The following is an 18,401-nucleotide window of genomic DNA, read 5'->3' as shown; positions in this document are numbered from 1 at the left end:
ACAATCCGATCTTTAACTTAACTAGCCTTAACGGTGGACATGACCCAGAAACAATCCGATCTTTAACTTAAGTAGCCTAAACGTTGGACATAACCCAGAAACAATCCGATCTTTAACTTAACAAGCCTTAACGGTGGACATGACCCAGAATAAATCTGATCTTTAACTTAACTAGCCTTAACGGGGGACATGACCCAGAAACAATCCGATCTTTAACTTAACTAGCCTTAACGAGGGACATGACCCAGAAACAATCCGATCTTTGACTTAACTAGCCTTAAGAGGGGATATGACCCAGAAACAATCCGATCTTTAACTTTACTAGCCTTAACGGTGGACATGACCCAGAAACAATCCGATCTTTAACTTAACTAGTTTTAACGGGGGACATGACCCAGAAACAATCCGATCTTTAACTTAACTAGCTTTAACGGGGGACATGACCCAGAAACAATCCGATCTTTAACTTAACTAGCCTTAACGGGGGATATGACCCAGAAACAATCCGATCTTTAACTTAACTAGCCTTAACGGGTCACATGACCCAGAAACAATCCGATCTTTAACTTAACTAGCCTTAACGGGGACTTGACCCAGGAACAATCCGATCTTTTACTTAACTAGCCCTAACAGTTGACATGACCCAGAAACAATCCGATCTTTAACTTAACTAGCCTTAACGGTGGACATGACCCAGAAACAATCCGATCTTTAACTTAACTAGCCTTAACGGTGGACATGACCCAGAAACAATCCGATCTTTAACTTAACTAGCCTTAACGGGGGACATGACCCAGAAACAATCCGATCTTTAACTTAACTAGCCTTAACGGGGGACATGACCCAAAAACAATACGATCTTTAACTTAACTAGCCTTAACGGGGGACATGACCCAGAAACAATCCGATCTTTAACTTGACTAGCCCTTACGGGGGACATGACCCAGAAACAATCCGATCTTTAACTTAACTAGCCTTAACGGTGGACCAGAAACAATCCGATCTTTATCTTACTAGCCTTAACGGTGGACCAGAAACAATCCGATCTTTAACTTAACTAGCCTTTACAGTGGACCAGAAACAATCCGATCTTTAACTTAACTAGCCTTAACGGTGGACTAGAAACAATCCGATCTTTAACTTAACTAGCCTTAACGGTTGACATGACCCAGAAACAATCCGATCTTTGACTTAACTAGCCTTAACGGTGGACATGACCCAGAAACAATCCGATCTTTAACTTTACTAACCTTAACGGTGGACATGACCCAGAAACAATCCGATCTTTAACTTAAGTAGACTTAACGGTTGACATGACCCAGAAACTTTCCGATCTTTAACTTAACTAGCCTTAACGGGGGACATGACCCAGAAACAATCCGATCTTTAACTTAACTTGCCTTAACGGAGGACATGACCCAGAAACAATCCGATCTTCAACTTAACTAGCCTTAACGGTGGACATGATCCAGAAACAATCCGACCTTTAACTTAACTAGCCTTAACGGTGGACCAGAAACAATCTGATCTTTAACTTAACTAGCCTTAACGGATGACATTACCCAGAAACAATCCGATCTTTAACTTGACTAGTCTTTACGGTGGACCAGAAACAATCCGATCTTAAACTTAACTAGCCTTAACGGTGGACCAGAAACAATCCGATCTTTAAATGCTGATTTTTTACACGTTACTCCTGTCCCCTTTCATTCGCAAAAATCTTCTCTTTTAAATTCTTGATATTGTGACTCCTCCCTCCTGCATAAAAATCTTCAAATTTAAAGGAACAACCCATTACTATCACCTCAGTTTATATTAAATGGTATTTCTGCGGTCTTTGTGAACACGCTCGTTTGTCCTGCCCAGGGGTAAATAAACACAGATGTTGCAAGCAGCTGTATTTTTCAAGGTTTGTCGGTTTCTTCCCAGAAAACTCATTTAACTACCCCTAACCCTATCTCTATTTATCATATGAACTGCATCTTCTAAATGCCTTTCTAGAACAATGTGATGATTAAGATGAACTAACTATATTTCCATACTCTTATTGATACTGAAAGTTCCAAAAGTTTTATCGAGGCAAACATTGTGGAAACAAACAAGTAGAAAATCTTTTCCTTTTCTAGTCATGTATAAATAATGAATATTCCTATCTGCTCATTTTAATCATTATTAGAGATCCTGTATATGTCTGGAAATATATGATTCTCATCATGTGATATCTATTTTCTATGAATGTTATCATGTGTGAAATGAACAGGATAATGGAGAAGAATTTGCTATATCCCATAACATATTACAGTTTGACTTTACATGAACATCAAAAAGGTTATGTACATAAGCATTAGACAAATAAAGTAGGAAAATAAGTAATATAATCCTTCCCATTGAAATATGAAAAGCAAGAAAATGTAGCATATATGCGACTACATTGAATATGTAAATTGTACTTACATTGGATTGTGGTGCACTGTATTAGTGCAGAGTCGTTTGGTTATTTGATGATTATTTGAGAGTTGAGTGACTTCAGCATAAAAAGGAGGCAAAATATGTGAGCATTTGCAATGCATTCTAAGAAGGCCAGCATCAAACAAATATTTATGAAGAATTACTCGAAAATGTTGAAAGCATTAGTTCTAGAGTTTTTCCGTGAAAAAGAAATCCTTCTCGGCTAAGGTAATTTTATTAAATGTGAAAAGTTATGTATTTACTGCAAATGGACAGTTTTGTATGTCATGTTTTGGAGAAGCTATTAAAAGTGTGTTGTGTTCACTGTAAGCAGTTTGAATATTTGTTTCGTATTAATGTATTTGTGATAATTAAATATTTTATGTTTTTATCGAAGCAAATATGGACAAATGTCATGTTTAATTTTACAAATCTGACTCGAAAGATATTTGCAAAATGCAATTTGTTAAATGAAGAAATAATTCTGAGTAGCCAATCAAATTAACATAAGAAAAAAGTGAAACTGGGGGAGCCGTAGTTATTTACATACTTAATTAGGGTTAGCTGAATGTTCATAATACGGATGAATCTAATGAAATAATGACAGACTCGGGTAATATGTGAACATTATGAAATATTTGTTAATGGTGTAGCCTAGGGGAGTGAAAGGAAATAATAATGACTGAGTTTTCCTCCTGCCATGACTTGTTTGAGAGAGTGACTTGTCTAGGATAAAATGTAGGAATTTACGAATCTGAATTAAGCTAACTGATAATTTGTGGGAAGCATGCAACAGGTAGTGGTAGGTAGCACCACTATTTTGGATTAATGTGTGGCGCTTGTGTTTGTAGTTTTATAATATCTTTGTGTAGACAGGAAAAATCGTCTCTATCTTATTAAGATATTAATAGAAGAAGAAAAAGAGATTAAAAAATAGACATGCATATATCATATGCATGCTTATATATAAAAATAAATTTCAAATTTTAATGACTTTTATTTTGAAATTACAAAAATAACAACACAACGATCTGATGACTTTCATATCGCAAATGCAACAACAACAGCTTTCTATGCAAGAAAAAATTACGAACTTCATGGCATGTACGAGGGGCGCGTAATAAGTAATGCCCCTGACATACTTCCCATAGCAGTAGAGCAACGAAACTTGGCACAGTTATTAGTCTCTCTCTGCATAGAAACCACTCAGAGTTATGCATTTCTTCCATCGTTTGATGCAGCTCTGGAGACCGTTTTTGCAGAACACTCCAAGTTGGTCCTCCGACCACAACGTGACTTCAGAAATCAAGGCTGCATCATCTGGGAAATGCTTTCTTTCAAAAACAACTTCATGGCTGGGAAGAGGTGAAAGTCAGAGGGTACAAGGTCAGGAGAGTACGGAGGATGGGGTAGGATTCCATAACCACACGCCCGTGCTTCTGATCTGGCAACATGCAAGTTGTGGACTGGAGTGTTGTCCTGCAGGAGGAGGGTAACTTTGTTGATCTTGCCTCGCTTCTTGATTTTGATAGCTTCCCTTAATTTTCTCAAAAGTGAAGCATAATAGGCTCCTGTAATTGTGGTACCCTTTGCCAGGAAATCTGTCATCACTACTCCGTCCTGGTCCCAGAAGTCTGTGAGCATGACCTTGCCAGCGGAGGGCTGCACCCTTGCCTTCTTTGGAGGTGGTGAGTCTAAGTGCTTCCACTGCATTGACTGGGCTTTGATCTCTGGATCATAGTGATGGACCCAGGTTTCATCCTGTGCAATCAGTCTTTTGAAAGACTTTGACTCATCTTCTTGGCACATCTCCAAATTCATCCTTGAGCACTCAACATGTTCTCGCTTCTGGAATGGGGTGAGCAACCTGGGAATCCATCTGGTAGACACCTTATGCATATGCAAATGGTCATGAATGATAGTTTCCACAGACCCTGTACTAATCTTGACATCTTGGGCTATTTGGCGAATAGTAATGCGCTGATCTTCCAAAATGGCAGCCTCAACTTGACGGACAGATGCCTCATCAATGACAGAAGGAGGGGGGCGTCCAGGTCTGGGAGCTGTTTCCACAGACTTCTGACAATGTTTGAATTCATGATGGCATCGTTTTACAAGGTCATATGATGGGGCATTATCACCATAAGTTTCTTTCATTTCATCAAAAGTCTCCTGTGGTGTGCGTCCTTTCAAATACAAAAACCGGATCACTGCTCGACATTCAACAGGCTCCATTTCACACCTGACTCAGTTCAAACACCTGTAAAACAGAAAGCACAATTAGTTCAGAGCTGTAATTTGCCACATAACCCGTAGAGATATAAATCATTGCACATGCGAAATTTCAGCTAAATCAGACAACTGGAAGTGGGTCAGGGGCATTACTTATTGCACGTCCCTCGTATGTTGCTCACTGAGCAACACACTCTCACCCAATTGTTGCACCATTCAAGTGCAAAACCCATGCATCCAATTATTGAAACCGACTCATCAGATAATAGATGGCTTATATTCTAAGATGCGTGGCTATGTTACAAGGAAAGGATACGGCTCACCGACCCTACGGAAACCTGAAACAAACTACAGTCAGCATGCAGTTCATCCCTTAATGAAATGCTATTCAATTTTTTTGGTCCACATGCACTGAATAATGACATAGAAGAACAACTGTACGGGTTGCAACTGTTGCAGTGAAAACCGTCTACTCTAAGGTATACCGTCAACAATTCTTTGTGACGAAGCAGAGTGATGGGGAGACTATTTCGGCCCAGATGACTGAAGGAAGAAGAGGGAATGTTGAATATTAGACGGACAACAGCCAGTGATCTTGCTAAAAATGTAGATAGGACAGCCTCCTTAGTGGTTAATTCAAGGTTCGGATTCCTTACTATCAGGCGCATAACGTCAGCCTTTACTAGTGGCATAGCCACAAGGATAGACATAGAAACAGAAAATTTCTGACATCTCAGGTTACTGTTCATGCAAAACTGTCGACCTAGAATACAGCTCCCTTTGTCAGAAAAATAACTCCTTGGAAATGAGGACTGAGGGACAAATAAGAAAAAGCGAGAGTTACAGGAACTGCCGATAACGCATCTACAATGCATTATCTACTCTCCTAAAAAAAATTAAGTATTGTACTTAATATAAGTCGAATTGACGTGCCGAAGGGAAAGTATGGTGATAGATTCCACTCTCACAAACTGAAAATAAATAGAATTGTCAGATTTATTTTTGTTATAATAACACCGATTTTACATTTAATAAAACAATCAAAGAAAAAATATGGATTAAAAACTGAAATAAATTATAATATCAATATTTGCATCTAAAAAAAAAAAAAAAAAATTCGCAAATTCACAACTTATCTACTAAAATCTTCAAATTATCATTAATATTTTTTTACTATTTCTTTTTCTTTTCTTTTTATATATCTTTATTTTATTCTCTCCTTTTCTTTTTTCTTATTCTTCTTTCTTTTTCACTTATTTAAATGCCGTTAATTTTTTAATTTTTAATATCACGTGACTGCCTGAGTTAATATCTGCTGTGAATTTTATATATATATATATATATATATATATATATATATATATATATATATATATATATATATATATATTCCATGCATTAACATAACGAGTCCTAACAAGGATGAAACGCGGAAAATTCTGTGTAGCTCTTTCCATACGCTTTAGAAGTATGCACATAAAATCGATACATAAAACATCTCTTGATAAATTTTATGTGGATACATGAAATAATTATCTCTTCTTCTCTCTCTTATATATATATATATATATATATATATATATATATATATATATATATATATACATAAAATGAACTCATTTTTTCACGTATGACTTTGACCTTAATAGGAGTGAGAATCATAATGTACTATGCACAAACTGCATCACGATATCTGAGGTGTGTTATAGGCATATTAGCTATCCACTAACTCGCAGATCGGAGCTTCCTATATTATATCTGGTGAGAGTTCACTGCCAACCCCGGTTACGATCAATGGAAGCTGTAAAGTCATCTCTCTCTAAAAAATTCATACTTCCACCGCCACTCATTTACACCGTCCATGACCATTCACAAGAGACAAATAAGGACGAACGCCGCTTTAGATTTTCATAAAAACTGGACTGCAATTTAGGTGAAACGCACCACGCTAACTTTTCCGTTGGTTAAAAATAAAAACAAACACAAACCAAAAACCTTTACATTTCCTTACAGTACATTAAAACTTATGATACTTCAATTCCGTTTTATTTTGCATTCTTCGGCAATTACAACATCGTTTCCTTAGGGGGGAAGGAGAAGTTCCATGTATCTTCCCTCTGTTTTTCGTTTTCCCTATCTTTCCCTTTCTCAAATTAATTTCTTCTCTCTTTCAGAGTTCCCTCTCTTTTTCGGCAAGTTCACCACCGTTTCTTTTCATTTCCATTTATTTATTTTTAATTTTTATAAACTATCCCCTGTTTCTGTTTCTACGAACATTTTCTTTTTTCTGTTTACGTTCTTACGAACTTTCTGGTAAGTTTGACATCGTCCTTTTCTTTTTTTTTTTTTTTTTTTCTGCTCCCACAGTTAGATATTACTTTTCCAGACAATATAATTATACCATCGTAATTATCGCATGTCGTAATCAAAAATATCAATTTTACACCTAAAACCGCGCTTAGTTTTACGTGGGTCACATTTTTACACTAAGACAAATATATCGATTACTTTTTTTCGAAGTTTCACACTCTTTCCATTTTTTTTTATATAAACCATACATTATATCGTTTCTGTTTTATTTCGTTTCGTTCCCTAAGATTTTTCTTTTTTCTGATTACATTTTTTCGATCTTTGGGGACAGTTTGACATCGTAATTTCTTCCATTTCTTTGTACATTTACTAATTCATTTCCGTTTTATTTCGTTTCTTTACGTTCGATTCTTCTTTTTTCTGTTTACATTTTTCCGAGCGGTCTGGAAAGTTTGACATCGTTCTTTTCTTTTCCTTTTCTTTGTGTGTGTGTGTGTGGGTGGGGCGAAATTTCCAAGTTTAGCATTGTTATTATTATTATTATTTTTTTTTGGAGGGTTGATTTAGAACACACCAAACTATGACTGATTTCAAGCTGACTTTCTTTTGTTAATATAAGGAGGCTGTGCTGAAGTAAAAACATTTGAAAACATTGTTATTTACAATGATACACTTAATATTTGCAGGGGATCTTTCTTAAATATATTACAACATTTATTCAACGTTTATACGAGCTCGAGCAACGCTGGGTAGCCCCGCTAGTATATATATATATATATATATATATATATATATATATATATATATATATATATATATATATGTATATATATATATATATATATATATATATATATATTCATTAATATTGTTTGCAAATATACAAAATAAAAAGAAACAAGTTTTACATTTCTGAAAATGCTTTTCATTTCGTATATTTATGTTTCTGACAGATTTGTGTTTCTGACAGTTAAAATAAATTAATTGTTTCTGTTCTTAACATTTTTTGCTTATCATGCTGAAATATTTTTGTAGGTCTTTACAGAACACAAATTACTTCAAAGAATGCGACTTTTCAATAAGTTAACTAGTCTTGTGATTCTGATTCTGATCTTTGGCATTCTCCTCATCATTATGAACATATATGAATTGCAAAAAGTTCGTGTTGAACAAATTCATCTTCACCAGAAATCAACAAAAATCATGTCCACCAACAAAAGCTCCAGCAAAAGGATATTGTCAGAGAAACTTAGCCGTGTTGTTTGGATTCGTGGCAAAAAGGTAAATGCTTTTTTTTTTCTGATGCTTTTTCATTTTTCAAATGCTGTTTTTTTATTGTTCCTATTTCAATAAGGATTGAATTAAAAGATAAAACATACGCAATATAAATTATGACAAAATCTATCAATAGAAAATAATTATCTAATAACTTTTACAACGCCGAAATGATTGACAGTAGAGTTTGTTTTGACATTACATTAAACTATATTTCAGTAAAAGAAATAACATTAAAGACAGTGAGCTAGAACTGCTTACCTATCCGTTAACTTTGAATTTCACCTTGGACGTCACAGACTACTCCCTCCCAAATTTCCCACTGCAGATAGAAACCACACGATGATCTGATAATCACACCTCATGTGTGGAATTTGGACGCCTTCAAAGCATGTGGGTGTGATATTATGTTGCATATACCAATCAAAAATGATCAGTTGCACTGGCCTCCTCTCCAAACTCTACAACAAATGTAATGCCGAATCTTGCTTCCCTGATAACTGGAAAATTGGCCCTGTGATATCAGTGTTCAAGAATTCCGATGAAGTTAAATTATCTCCCTATCAGTCTGCTCACACTTTTCACTAAATCTCTGAATAATTAATCAACCTAACAATAGTCTACCACGTCGTTAATACTAAACTTATTTCTGACCAACTGTGTGGATTTAGCCAAGACTATTCTACTATGGATATCCTAACGGTGACCTCTGAACACATATAGCATACACTGGATGAGGCTGATGAAGCTAGGGCGATACTGCATGATATATCCAAAGCTTGACATGAAGTTCTTCTCAAGAAAATTCGTACAGTATTACTGAAAAAATATTCGATATAATCAAATCTGTCATAGCGCCTCCACTCAGATTGTCCTCAATGACCATGCATCTAAACAGCATCATTTAATATGAGTTTGATATATCCCTGAAGGAATATAATTTGTATACATTAGATTAAGTGAAACACACACACAGAGTTAAAACAAGATATTGTACAAACGTACAATGTAACTGAAGTTGAAGTCCAATCTAAACAAATTCAAAGTCCAATGGACAGGAAAGCGGTTCGATCAGTACACACACAGACACGGTGACACGGCACCAACACGAACCAGCTTACACAATTACCAACCGGCTGTTCTTTCCTCCCTCCTTGCCTTCCAAAACGACCTGAATTTATAGTTGTCGAAGACCAACTGATTTGCATATATGCACGAGATTTTGCGAGAGTTTCCGAGATCATACCATTACAAAACGCTGTCAACGCCATCTTGGAATTCTTTTCTTATCCTAGCTTCGCAGTGATGACAAAGCACACACGCACACCTAGGTCGTTTGAACGGTAAGCCCTCATTTTCACAGCTTTTGCCACAGTAATAAATAAGCTATTGACACTTGAATGACGGAGTATCAAGATTAATAACTTATTCCCCGCCTGGTTATCGTTTTCTAGACTGAGTAATCTATTCTCAGGGTGGGAGATGGGGTCAAAATCTTCCATTATATCACTTTCCTCCGAGCAAAATTCTTTATCGAATTTTGCTTTCAATAATTCCTACTTTTAAGATTAAGACGTGAGTGTTTAGTCCTCTTCCTTTTTCTACTACTATTTCTCTTCCCAGTCTGTATACTTTCAAATTTAGAAGAATCAGTTGTTTTTTGTTTCGTTGTTGTCTCTATCGGCATTCCTACGTTCATGGATGGTTTTATTAAAAGGAATTATACAATATCTTCATTGGTATTTTTATCATATATAGAAAACGTCTCAGTTAAATTATTTTTCCACTTTTATTTATTAATTTATTTCACATTTAGAAGAATCAGTAGTTTTTTGTTTCATTGTTGCTTCTATCGATATTTCAACGTTCATGGGTGGTTTTATTTGGAAGAGTCATGCAATATCTTCATTGGACGGTTTCTATGTATCCAGTGATTAATAAGTCTCTTACAGACAAACTTTGTTCCTTGAATTAGTACATAACTCTCCCGTTTCTTCTAGTTCCAATATCACCCCCCAATATTTTCCAGTCTAATAGTTCCTAAAAATATTTATCCTCTTCTTTATACGATTTATAATACGTATTTATTTTCGTCTCGTTCTTCTTTTTATTTGGCAACAATCTGTTGAATATTAAACGTACTTTCCTTACATACATGGGATGAAGTGAAGAATAGATACCCCGTAGCAGACGACGTAAAAAAAGATTCGTAAAAATGTAATATTTAAAAATATTATTTTGAAAATATATTAATTGTCGCTGAAGTTAATGTTTTAAAGAATAAATATTGAATTGTCTTAAAAACGCACACAGAACCCCCCAAAACACGGCACATAAAAATCAATCTTGGTCGCAAAAATCCGAAACAGAAAGAGACACCCGTTTATTTAAATATCTTTTATTTAAATACGTTCGTTTTGTTACTTATTTAAAAAAAAATGTTTTGTAAATATATACTTTTTCTTTTAAATCTTCAAAAGTTTTGTAAATATATTTAAAAAAAAAATGCTGGTGAATATTCGAGCATGTTTGCTATTTGACGTGTTTAAAAACAACTGACGCCATGTGCTTGTGCCAATGTCAAGGTCGAATCACCGGTGTTAGTTGAATTGTGCGCCTGGCACCGCCAGGCAGCGTCGTCTGCTACGGGGTATCTATTCTTTACTTCATCCCATACATGATTTCGGCAGGCAATAAGTTTCCCTTCATATTCTGATTTGGCGTTAATCTGTAAACGATCAAAGAAGTTTGAGTATTTTTTTATTCGAAGTCGAACTCATTGGCTTTTTTTTTTTTGATGCTCGTTTAAATGTATCGATAAATTTCTCTGCCCAACAGTTATACGTCAGTGTTGCTATGTGTTCGATCGTTAACGAATCACAATACACTTTAAATTCACTGCTATTGGGTGTTTGTATTTGAAAATCTCTGACCATTTAGAGTAGCTATCTACGATTATTAAATAATAATACAGTAGAACCATAGGATACGGTGGTCCTAGGATACGTTTTTTTCAGGTTATGATGTGGAATACGATGTTTTCCGGCCCCTGATTACGGTATTTGCCCCACCTTACGGTGTTATTTATGTTATTTGATCATATACATGCGTATTATATACTGTATTTTGTTATTAATTTTAAATGCCGTATCCCAGGGTTCTAACATATCCATTTAATGGTCCTGCGCAGTCTATATGTGTGGCAAAAATTGTGGGAAGGCAGGCTTACCTCTTAAACGGCCTCGGTGTGCGCTTTGCCGACGCAGCGTCATGATGCTGAAAAGGGTCCAAGATGGTGCCTCCGGCCTTATATAACAATGCAGTCTCGCAGAATCTCGTGTGCTCTCACGCACATGTGCAAATTTGGAGGACTCTGTCTTTTATAAAAGCAGGCCACTGGAGCAGAGGGACACAGACGTGAAAACGAGTCTACGGAAATTACCGATGGGCGACGCTGATGCAGTGAGCGTGGGTTTTGTGTACTCTTTTTTCTTTGCAACAACAAGCTATTTCGGCATACATTTTTACCATGGACAGATTCGACCTGAAGCTGATACCAGAGTTTGACACGTCCCCGGCTGGTCCTTCAGTGGTTGAATGGCTGGAGAAGGCCGAGCGCATTTGCCGGTTGTGCAAAATTAAGGATCTAGCTATGGTCATCCCATTGAGGTTCACTTATGGGGCTTATGCCGTGTATCAGCAGCTCGGGGATGAGGCACTGTACAGAGTATTCGGTGCGGACCCTTTTGCTGCCTGGAGGCAATTCTCTGAACGTCGGCTTGGGTCAGGGGAGACTGTAGACGTCTACCTGGCCGACCTGAAGAAGCTTGCTGCTTCCTTTGGCGGTGCAAGCGATCGAATATTGGCATGCTCCTTTTTGTTTGGGGTCCCGGATGACACCAGTCGGCTGTTGCAGGCCTCTACAAAGCCCAATAAGCTTGGTTTGGAGGAGTTGTTGGCTAGAGCCCGAAACATCCTAAAGGATGATGTGGAGCAGAGAGCTACACGGTGCTACAAATGTGGTGGCCCCAATCACTTCATCAGAGACTGCAGAAGCAGTGTGAAGCGCACGCCAGACTATGGAGCACAGAAACAAGGATGCTGTCACCAATGCGACAAGCCAGGCCACATAGCCCGGAATTGTCTGGGAAACGGTCAAGGGGAGGAAGTCGCATCGCCAGCACTCTCCCCAAAACAACACTGAACAAGGCGCTTCCTGTAATGACAGTGCAAGTTGATGGGTGTAGGCACTCAGCGTTGGTTGACAACGGATGCATCCAAACCCTCATACACAAGAAACGTTGCACTGCATGGACGAAACAGAAGGTCCCAGTATTAACCATTGGCGGAGGCTTGCTGGTGTGTTGTGGGGTGAGCATTGTCCATTTAAGTGTTGGCGATGGTCCTGCGGTGGCTGTGAAGGCATTGGTGGTCGACAGAGAGCTTCTTGTATACGACCTTTTCCTTGGAATGGGCACTATTACATAACTGGGTGGAATCACTGTGGACGACACCGGTGATCTGAGGTATTCTCAACGTGAGGAACCGGTCTGCGCGGCAATCACTCTTGATGAACCTGACTTCCACGCAGAATACGATAAGGGCACAAACTCATGGACCACGCCCTGGAAGTGGTCGAGAAACCAGCCACCAGTATCCTTGCAGAATCGGCTGGCGGAGTATCCCCCTCCTGTGTGACTCAGGGGGCAGTATGAGGCAGAACTCCAAGTTTGGATGGCTGGTTCCGTACCTAGAGGATGAGCTCGGGCCACCAAGGGGGCTGATCCCCCGGATGGCCGTCAAGCAAGATAATAAACAGAAGGTCCGACCCAAGAACTCAATAAGCACGTCAACCCACACACGGCGGGGGCTGACGTCTGCACACATAAACTGAGGGAGTGGCGACAGCAGAGGGTGTACATGGACCTGCGAAGAGCCGACCTGCAGATACGCATCGTAAAAACGTTGTATATTGACAACATTTTTGTGAACAACAGCCCCATGTCTGCCCAGACAGTGAAAGAACAGCTTCAGGCTGTCATGCAAGGAGCCAGAGCACTTGCAAGATGGAGCGAAAGTTCTTGGCTTGCATGTGAGCGGCAGTGCAGAGGGACTCTGCTGGGGAAGAGGTGGTTACATCCCGGAAGTTCCATCCAACATTACGTGTCAGTGCGTTTTTTCCGTCCATGGAAAACTGGTGGGTCACTTCTCCGTGTGTGGGTGGCTCCAGGTGGCGGTGGCGGCCATAAAGCAACGTGTGGCTTCCATGTCAATGGGATGGGATGATAAGGTGCATGATCCCACCCTGCAAAGCATGCTGATTGAAGCTGTGACCAGAGTGATCGAGGACGACCCCGTGCGAGGGAGCTGGTGCATCAACGAGAGTGAGTTTACAGTTTTGGTGGACGCCAGCTCACTCTCCCTGGGCGTTGCTCTGGCAGTCGATGGATTTATTGTAGAAGATGCCTGCTGGCTTCGGCCAGGAAATGAAGCTGAGCACATAAACCTGGCTGAGCTTGATGCTACACTCAAAGGGGTAAATCTGGTGCTTCAGTGGCAGGCCAGAATGCTACACATCGTCACAGACTCCACGTGTATGCATTGGTGGATAACCGATGCCTTGAGTTGGAAAGCACGGTTGACAATGAAGGCATCGGCTGAAATGCTAATATGGAGATGACTTGCTACCCTGACTGAGATCATCAAGGAATTCAATCTGGCTGTAGATGTGACACTGTGCAGTCCTGTCAGAGTCGCGTGGATCGCCTGACCAAAGTGCCACACCATTGGCTGGAACTACCAAAAGAAGTGGACAAACGAACACCTGTGAATTGCGCCTCGGTGGAGCATCGGCTTAGCCCAGGCTGTGTTGCTGATGTCCATTGCCAAAGAAATAATGACCGATGATGGCACCGTCTTTGTTAGCAAACAGTTCAAACAGTTCGCAGAGGGCTGGGGTATACATCTGTGATTTTGGTGTGCCCATGTGCCTAGCGGGAATGGAATTATTGAGAGAAACCACAGGACCGTCAAGACCATCGCAGCTAGAAAGGGGTGTACAGTGCCTGAGGCGGTCTATTAGTATAACGTCACCCCTAAGGACGACATTTCACCCTTTACCGCACCAGCCGAAGCACTGCACAGGTACCACGTAAGGGTGACACTGCCTAAGCTGGAGGTGATGAAAGAGAGTATCAAAGAGGGGGATGTCATCTGGGTTAAGAACCCTCGCAGCAAGTGCACCACACGCTACAGAACCGGGCATGTTACTGAGGTGACCAGCCCGCAATCATGCGGGTTGACGTCAAGGATCTTTGATCGACATCACAAGTGCAGCTGCCACTCAGCGATGAGAGCCAGACTGGATCCGAGACAAGTGAACCATCATTCTTGGTTACGCCAATTTCATCGGACAGCAACCCTGAGATTAGTAGCTTTGGGTTCACCGACCCTGAAACTGAGGACAAAAGCACAGGCGAGGACGAAGCCCCCTGGCCCCCCTTTCTGAAGAAGCACCCAAAGAAAAAGATCACCGCATCCCTGCCCTCTCTGTGATAATGATATCAGGGGGGAGTGTGGCGAAAATTGTGTGAATGCAGGATTACCTCTTAAATGGCCTTGGTATGCGCTTTGCCGATACAGCGTCATGGTGCTGAAAAGGGTCCAAGATGGCACCTGCGGCCTTATATAACACTGCAGTCTCGCAGTATCTTGTGTGCTCTCATGCACATATGCAAATTGGGAGGACTGTCTTTTATATAAACAGGCAACTGGAGCAGATGGGCACGGACATGAAAACGAGTCTACAGAAAGTACCGACGGATGACGCTGCTGCAGTGAGCTGAGGTTTTGTTGTGTGTTTTTTTTCTTTGCACAACAATATAAATAGTGGTATTGATTTGGTTAGGACTTCTTAGTGGTGGTGATTTGGTTAGGACTTATAAGTGGTATGATCTGGTTAGGACATCTTAGTGGTGGTGATTTTGTTAGGACTGACTTCTTAGTGGTGGTAATTTGGTTAGGACTAACTCCTTAGTGGTGGTGATTTGGTTAGGACTTCTTAGCTTCTTAGTGGTGGCGATTTGGTTAGAACTGACTTCTTAGTGGTGGTGATTTGGTTAGGCATGACTTCTTAGTGGTAGTGATTTGGTAAGGACTTCTTAGTGGTGGTGATTTGGTTAGGACTGACTTCTTAGTGGTGGTGATTTTGTTAAAACTGACTTCTTAGTGGTGGTGATTTTGTTAGGACTGACTTCTTAGTGTAGGTGATTTGGTTGGGACTGACTTCTTAGTGGTTGTGATTTAGTTAGGACTGACTTCTTAGTGGTGGTGATTTGGTTAGGATTTCTTAGTGGTGGTGATTTGGTTAGGACTGACTTCTTTGTGGTGTTGATTTAGTTAGGACTTCTTAGTGGTTGTGATTTTGTTAGGACTAACATCTTAGTGGTGGTGATTTTTGGTTAGGACTTCTTAGTGGTAGTAATTTGGTGAGGACTTCTTAATAGTGGTGATTAGGTTAGTACTGACTTCTTAATTGTAGTGATTTGGTTAGGACTGACTTCTTAGTGGTGGTGATTTGGTTAGGACTTCTTAGTGGTGGTGATTTGGTAAGGACTGACTTCTTAGTGGTGGTGATTTGGTTAGGACTGACTTCTTAGTGGTGGTTATTCGGTTAGGACTGACTTCTTGGTGGTGGTGATTTGGTTAGGGTTTCTTAGTGTTGGTGATTTTGTTAGGACTGACTTCTAAGTGGTTGTGATTTGGTTGAGACTGACTTCTTAGTGGTTGTGATTTAGTTAGGACTGACTTCTTAGTAGTGGTGATTTGGTTAGGATTTCTTAGTGGTGGTGATTTGGTTAGGACTTACTTCTTAGTAGTGGTGATTTAGTTAGGACTAACTTCTTAGTGGTAGGTTTATGGTTAGAGCTTCTTAGTGGTTGTGATCTGGTTAGGACTGACTTCTTAGTAGACTATAATTTGGTTAGGACTTCTAAGTGGTTGTGATTTGGTTAAGACTGACTTCTTAGTGGTGGTGATTTGGTTAGAAGTTCTTAGTGGTGGTGATTTGGTTAGGACTTAAAGGGGTTATGATTTGATTAGGACTGACTTCTTAGTAGTGGTGATTTGGTTAGGACTTCTTAGTGGTGGTGATTTTGATAGGACTGACTTCTTAGTGGTTGTGATTTGGTTAGGACTGACTTCTTAGTGGTGGTGATTTGGCTAGGATTCTTAATGTTGGTGATTTGGTTAGGACTTCTTAGTGGTGGTGATTTGGTTAGGACTGATTTCTTACTGGTGGTGATTCGGTTAGGACTTCTTAGTGGTGGTGATTTGGTTAGTACTGACTTCTTAGTTGTGGTGATTTGGTTAGGACTTCTTAGTGGTTGTGATTTGGTTCGGACTGACTTCTTAATTGTTGTGATTTCGTAAGGACTGACTTCTTAGTGGTAGTGATTCTGTTAGGACTGACTTCTTAGTGGTGGTGATTTGGTAAGGACTTCTTTGTGGTGGTGATTTGGTTAGGACTGACTTCATTGTGGTGGTGGTTTGTTTAGGACTGACTTCTAAGTGGTTGTAATTTGGTTAGGACTTCTTAGTGGTGGTGATTTGGTTCGGACTGACTACTTAGTGTGGTGATTTTGTTAGGACTGACTTCTTAGTGGTGGTGATTTGGTAAGGACTAACTTCGTAGTGGTACTGATTTGGCTAGGACTTACTTCTTAGTAGTGGTGATTTGGTTAGGACTGACTTCTTAGTAGTGGTGATTTGGTTAGGACTTCTTCGTGGTGATGATTTGGTTAGGACTGACTTCTTACTGGTGATGATTTGGTTAGGACTCTTTAGTGGTGGTGATTACGTTAGGACTGACTTCTTAGTGGTGGTGATTTGGTTAGGAGTTCTTAGTGGTGGTGATTTAGTTAGTACTGACTTCTTAGTGGCGGTGATTTGGTAAGGATTGACTTCTTAGTGGTGGTGATTTTGTTAGGACTTCTTAGTGGTGGTGATTTGGTAAGGACTGACTTCTTAGTAGTGGTGATTTGGTTAGGACTTCTTAGTGGTGGTGATTTAGTTAGTACTGACTTCATAGTCGTGGTTTGGTTAGGACTGACTTCTTAGTGGTGGTTATTTGCTTAGGACTTCTTAGTAGTGGTTATTTGGTTCGGACTGACTACTAACTGGTGGTTATTTTGTAAGTACTGACTTCTTAGTGGTGGTGATTTGGTACGGACTTCTTAGTGGTGATGATTTGGTTAGGACTGACTTCTTAGTGGTGGTGATTTGGTAAGGACATCTTAGTGGTGATGATTTGGTTAGGACATCTTAGTGGTGATGATTTGGTTAGGACTGACTTCTTAGTGGTGGTGATTTGGTTATGACTTCTAAGTGGTTGTTATTTAGTTAGGACTGACTTCTTAGTAGTGGTGATTTGGTAAGGACTTCTTAGTGGTGATGATTTGATTAGTACTGACTTCTTAGTGGTGGTGATTTGGTTAGGACTTCTTAGTAGTGGTGATTTTGTTAGGACTGACTTCTTAGAAGTGGTGATTTGGTATGGACTTCTGTGTTGTGTTGATTTGGTGAGGACTTCTTAGGGGTGGTGATTTGGTAAGGACTTACTTCTTAGTGGTGGTTATTTTGTTAGGACTGGCTTGTTAGTGGTGGGTATTTTGTTAGGACTTCTTAGTGGTAGTCATTTGGTTATGACTGACTTCTTAGTGGTGGTGATTTCGTAAGGACTTCTTAGTGGAGTGATTTTGTTAGGACTTATTAGTGGTGGGTATTTGGAAAGGACTGACTTCTTAGTGGTGGTGATTTGGTTAGGACTGACTTCTTAGTGGTGGGTATTTCGTTAGGACTTCTTAGTGGTGGTGATTTGGTTATGACTGGTTTCTTAGTAGTGGTGATTTTGTAAGGACTCATTTGTTCGTGGTGGTCATTTTGTTATTCCTTCTTAGTGGTGCGTATTTGGCTAGGACTTACTTCTAAGTGGTGGTGATTGGGTTAGGACTTCTTAGTGGTGGTTATTTGGTTAGTACTGACTTCTTAGTGGTGGTGAATTTGTTAGGACTGATTCTTAGTTGTTGGTAATTCGTTACGACTTCTTAGTGTTTGTAATTTGGTTAGGACTTCTAAGT

The 18,401-nt window shown here is 39.5% G+C and overlaps 1 protein-coding gene across 2 annotated transcripts in view; it reads left to right on the top strand.

The window, feature by feature from the left end:
• Positions 1-18,401, top strand: part of LOC145239862 (putative tubulin polyglutamylase ttll-15) — an 867,893-nt gene that overhangs the window by 119,934 nt on the left and 729,558 nt on the right. For both annotated transcript variants that reach the window (XM_080103430.1, XM_080103429.1), the window contains exon 2: positions 8,026-8,271. In XM_080103430.1, coding sequence (XP_079959556.1) covers positions 8,056-8,271 — 216 coding nt within the window. In that variant the 5' untranslated portion in view covers positions 8,026-8,055. The remainder of the gene's footprint in view (positions 1-8,025; positions 8,272-18,401) is intronic.

The sequence above is a fragment of the Euprymna scolopes genome, chromosome 19 (genome assembly GCF_053919585.1).
Source record: "Euprymna scolopes isolate OS-2025 chromosome 19, ASM5391958v1, whole genome shotgun sequence".
Lineage (NCBI taxonomy): Eukaryota > Metazoa > Mollusca > Cephalopoda > Sepiida > Sepiolidae > Euprymna > Euprymna scolopes.
Note: the sequence above shows the minus strand (reverse complement) of the source record. Positions and strands in the feature narration are given on the sequence as shown.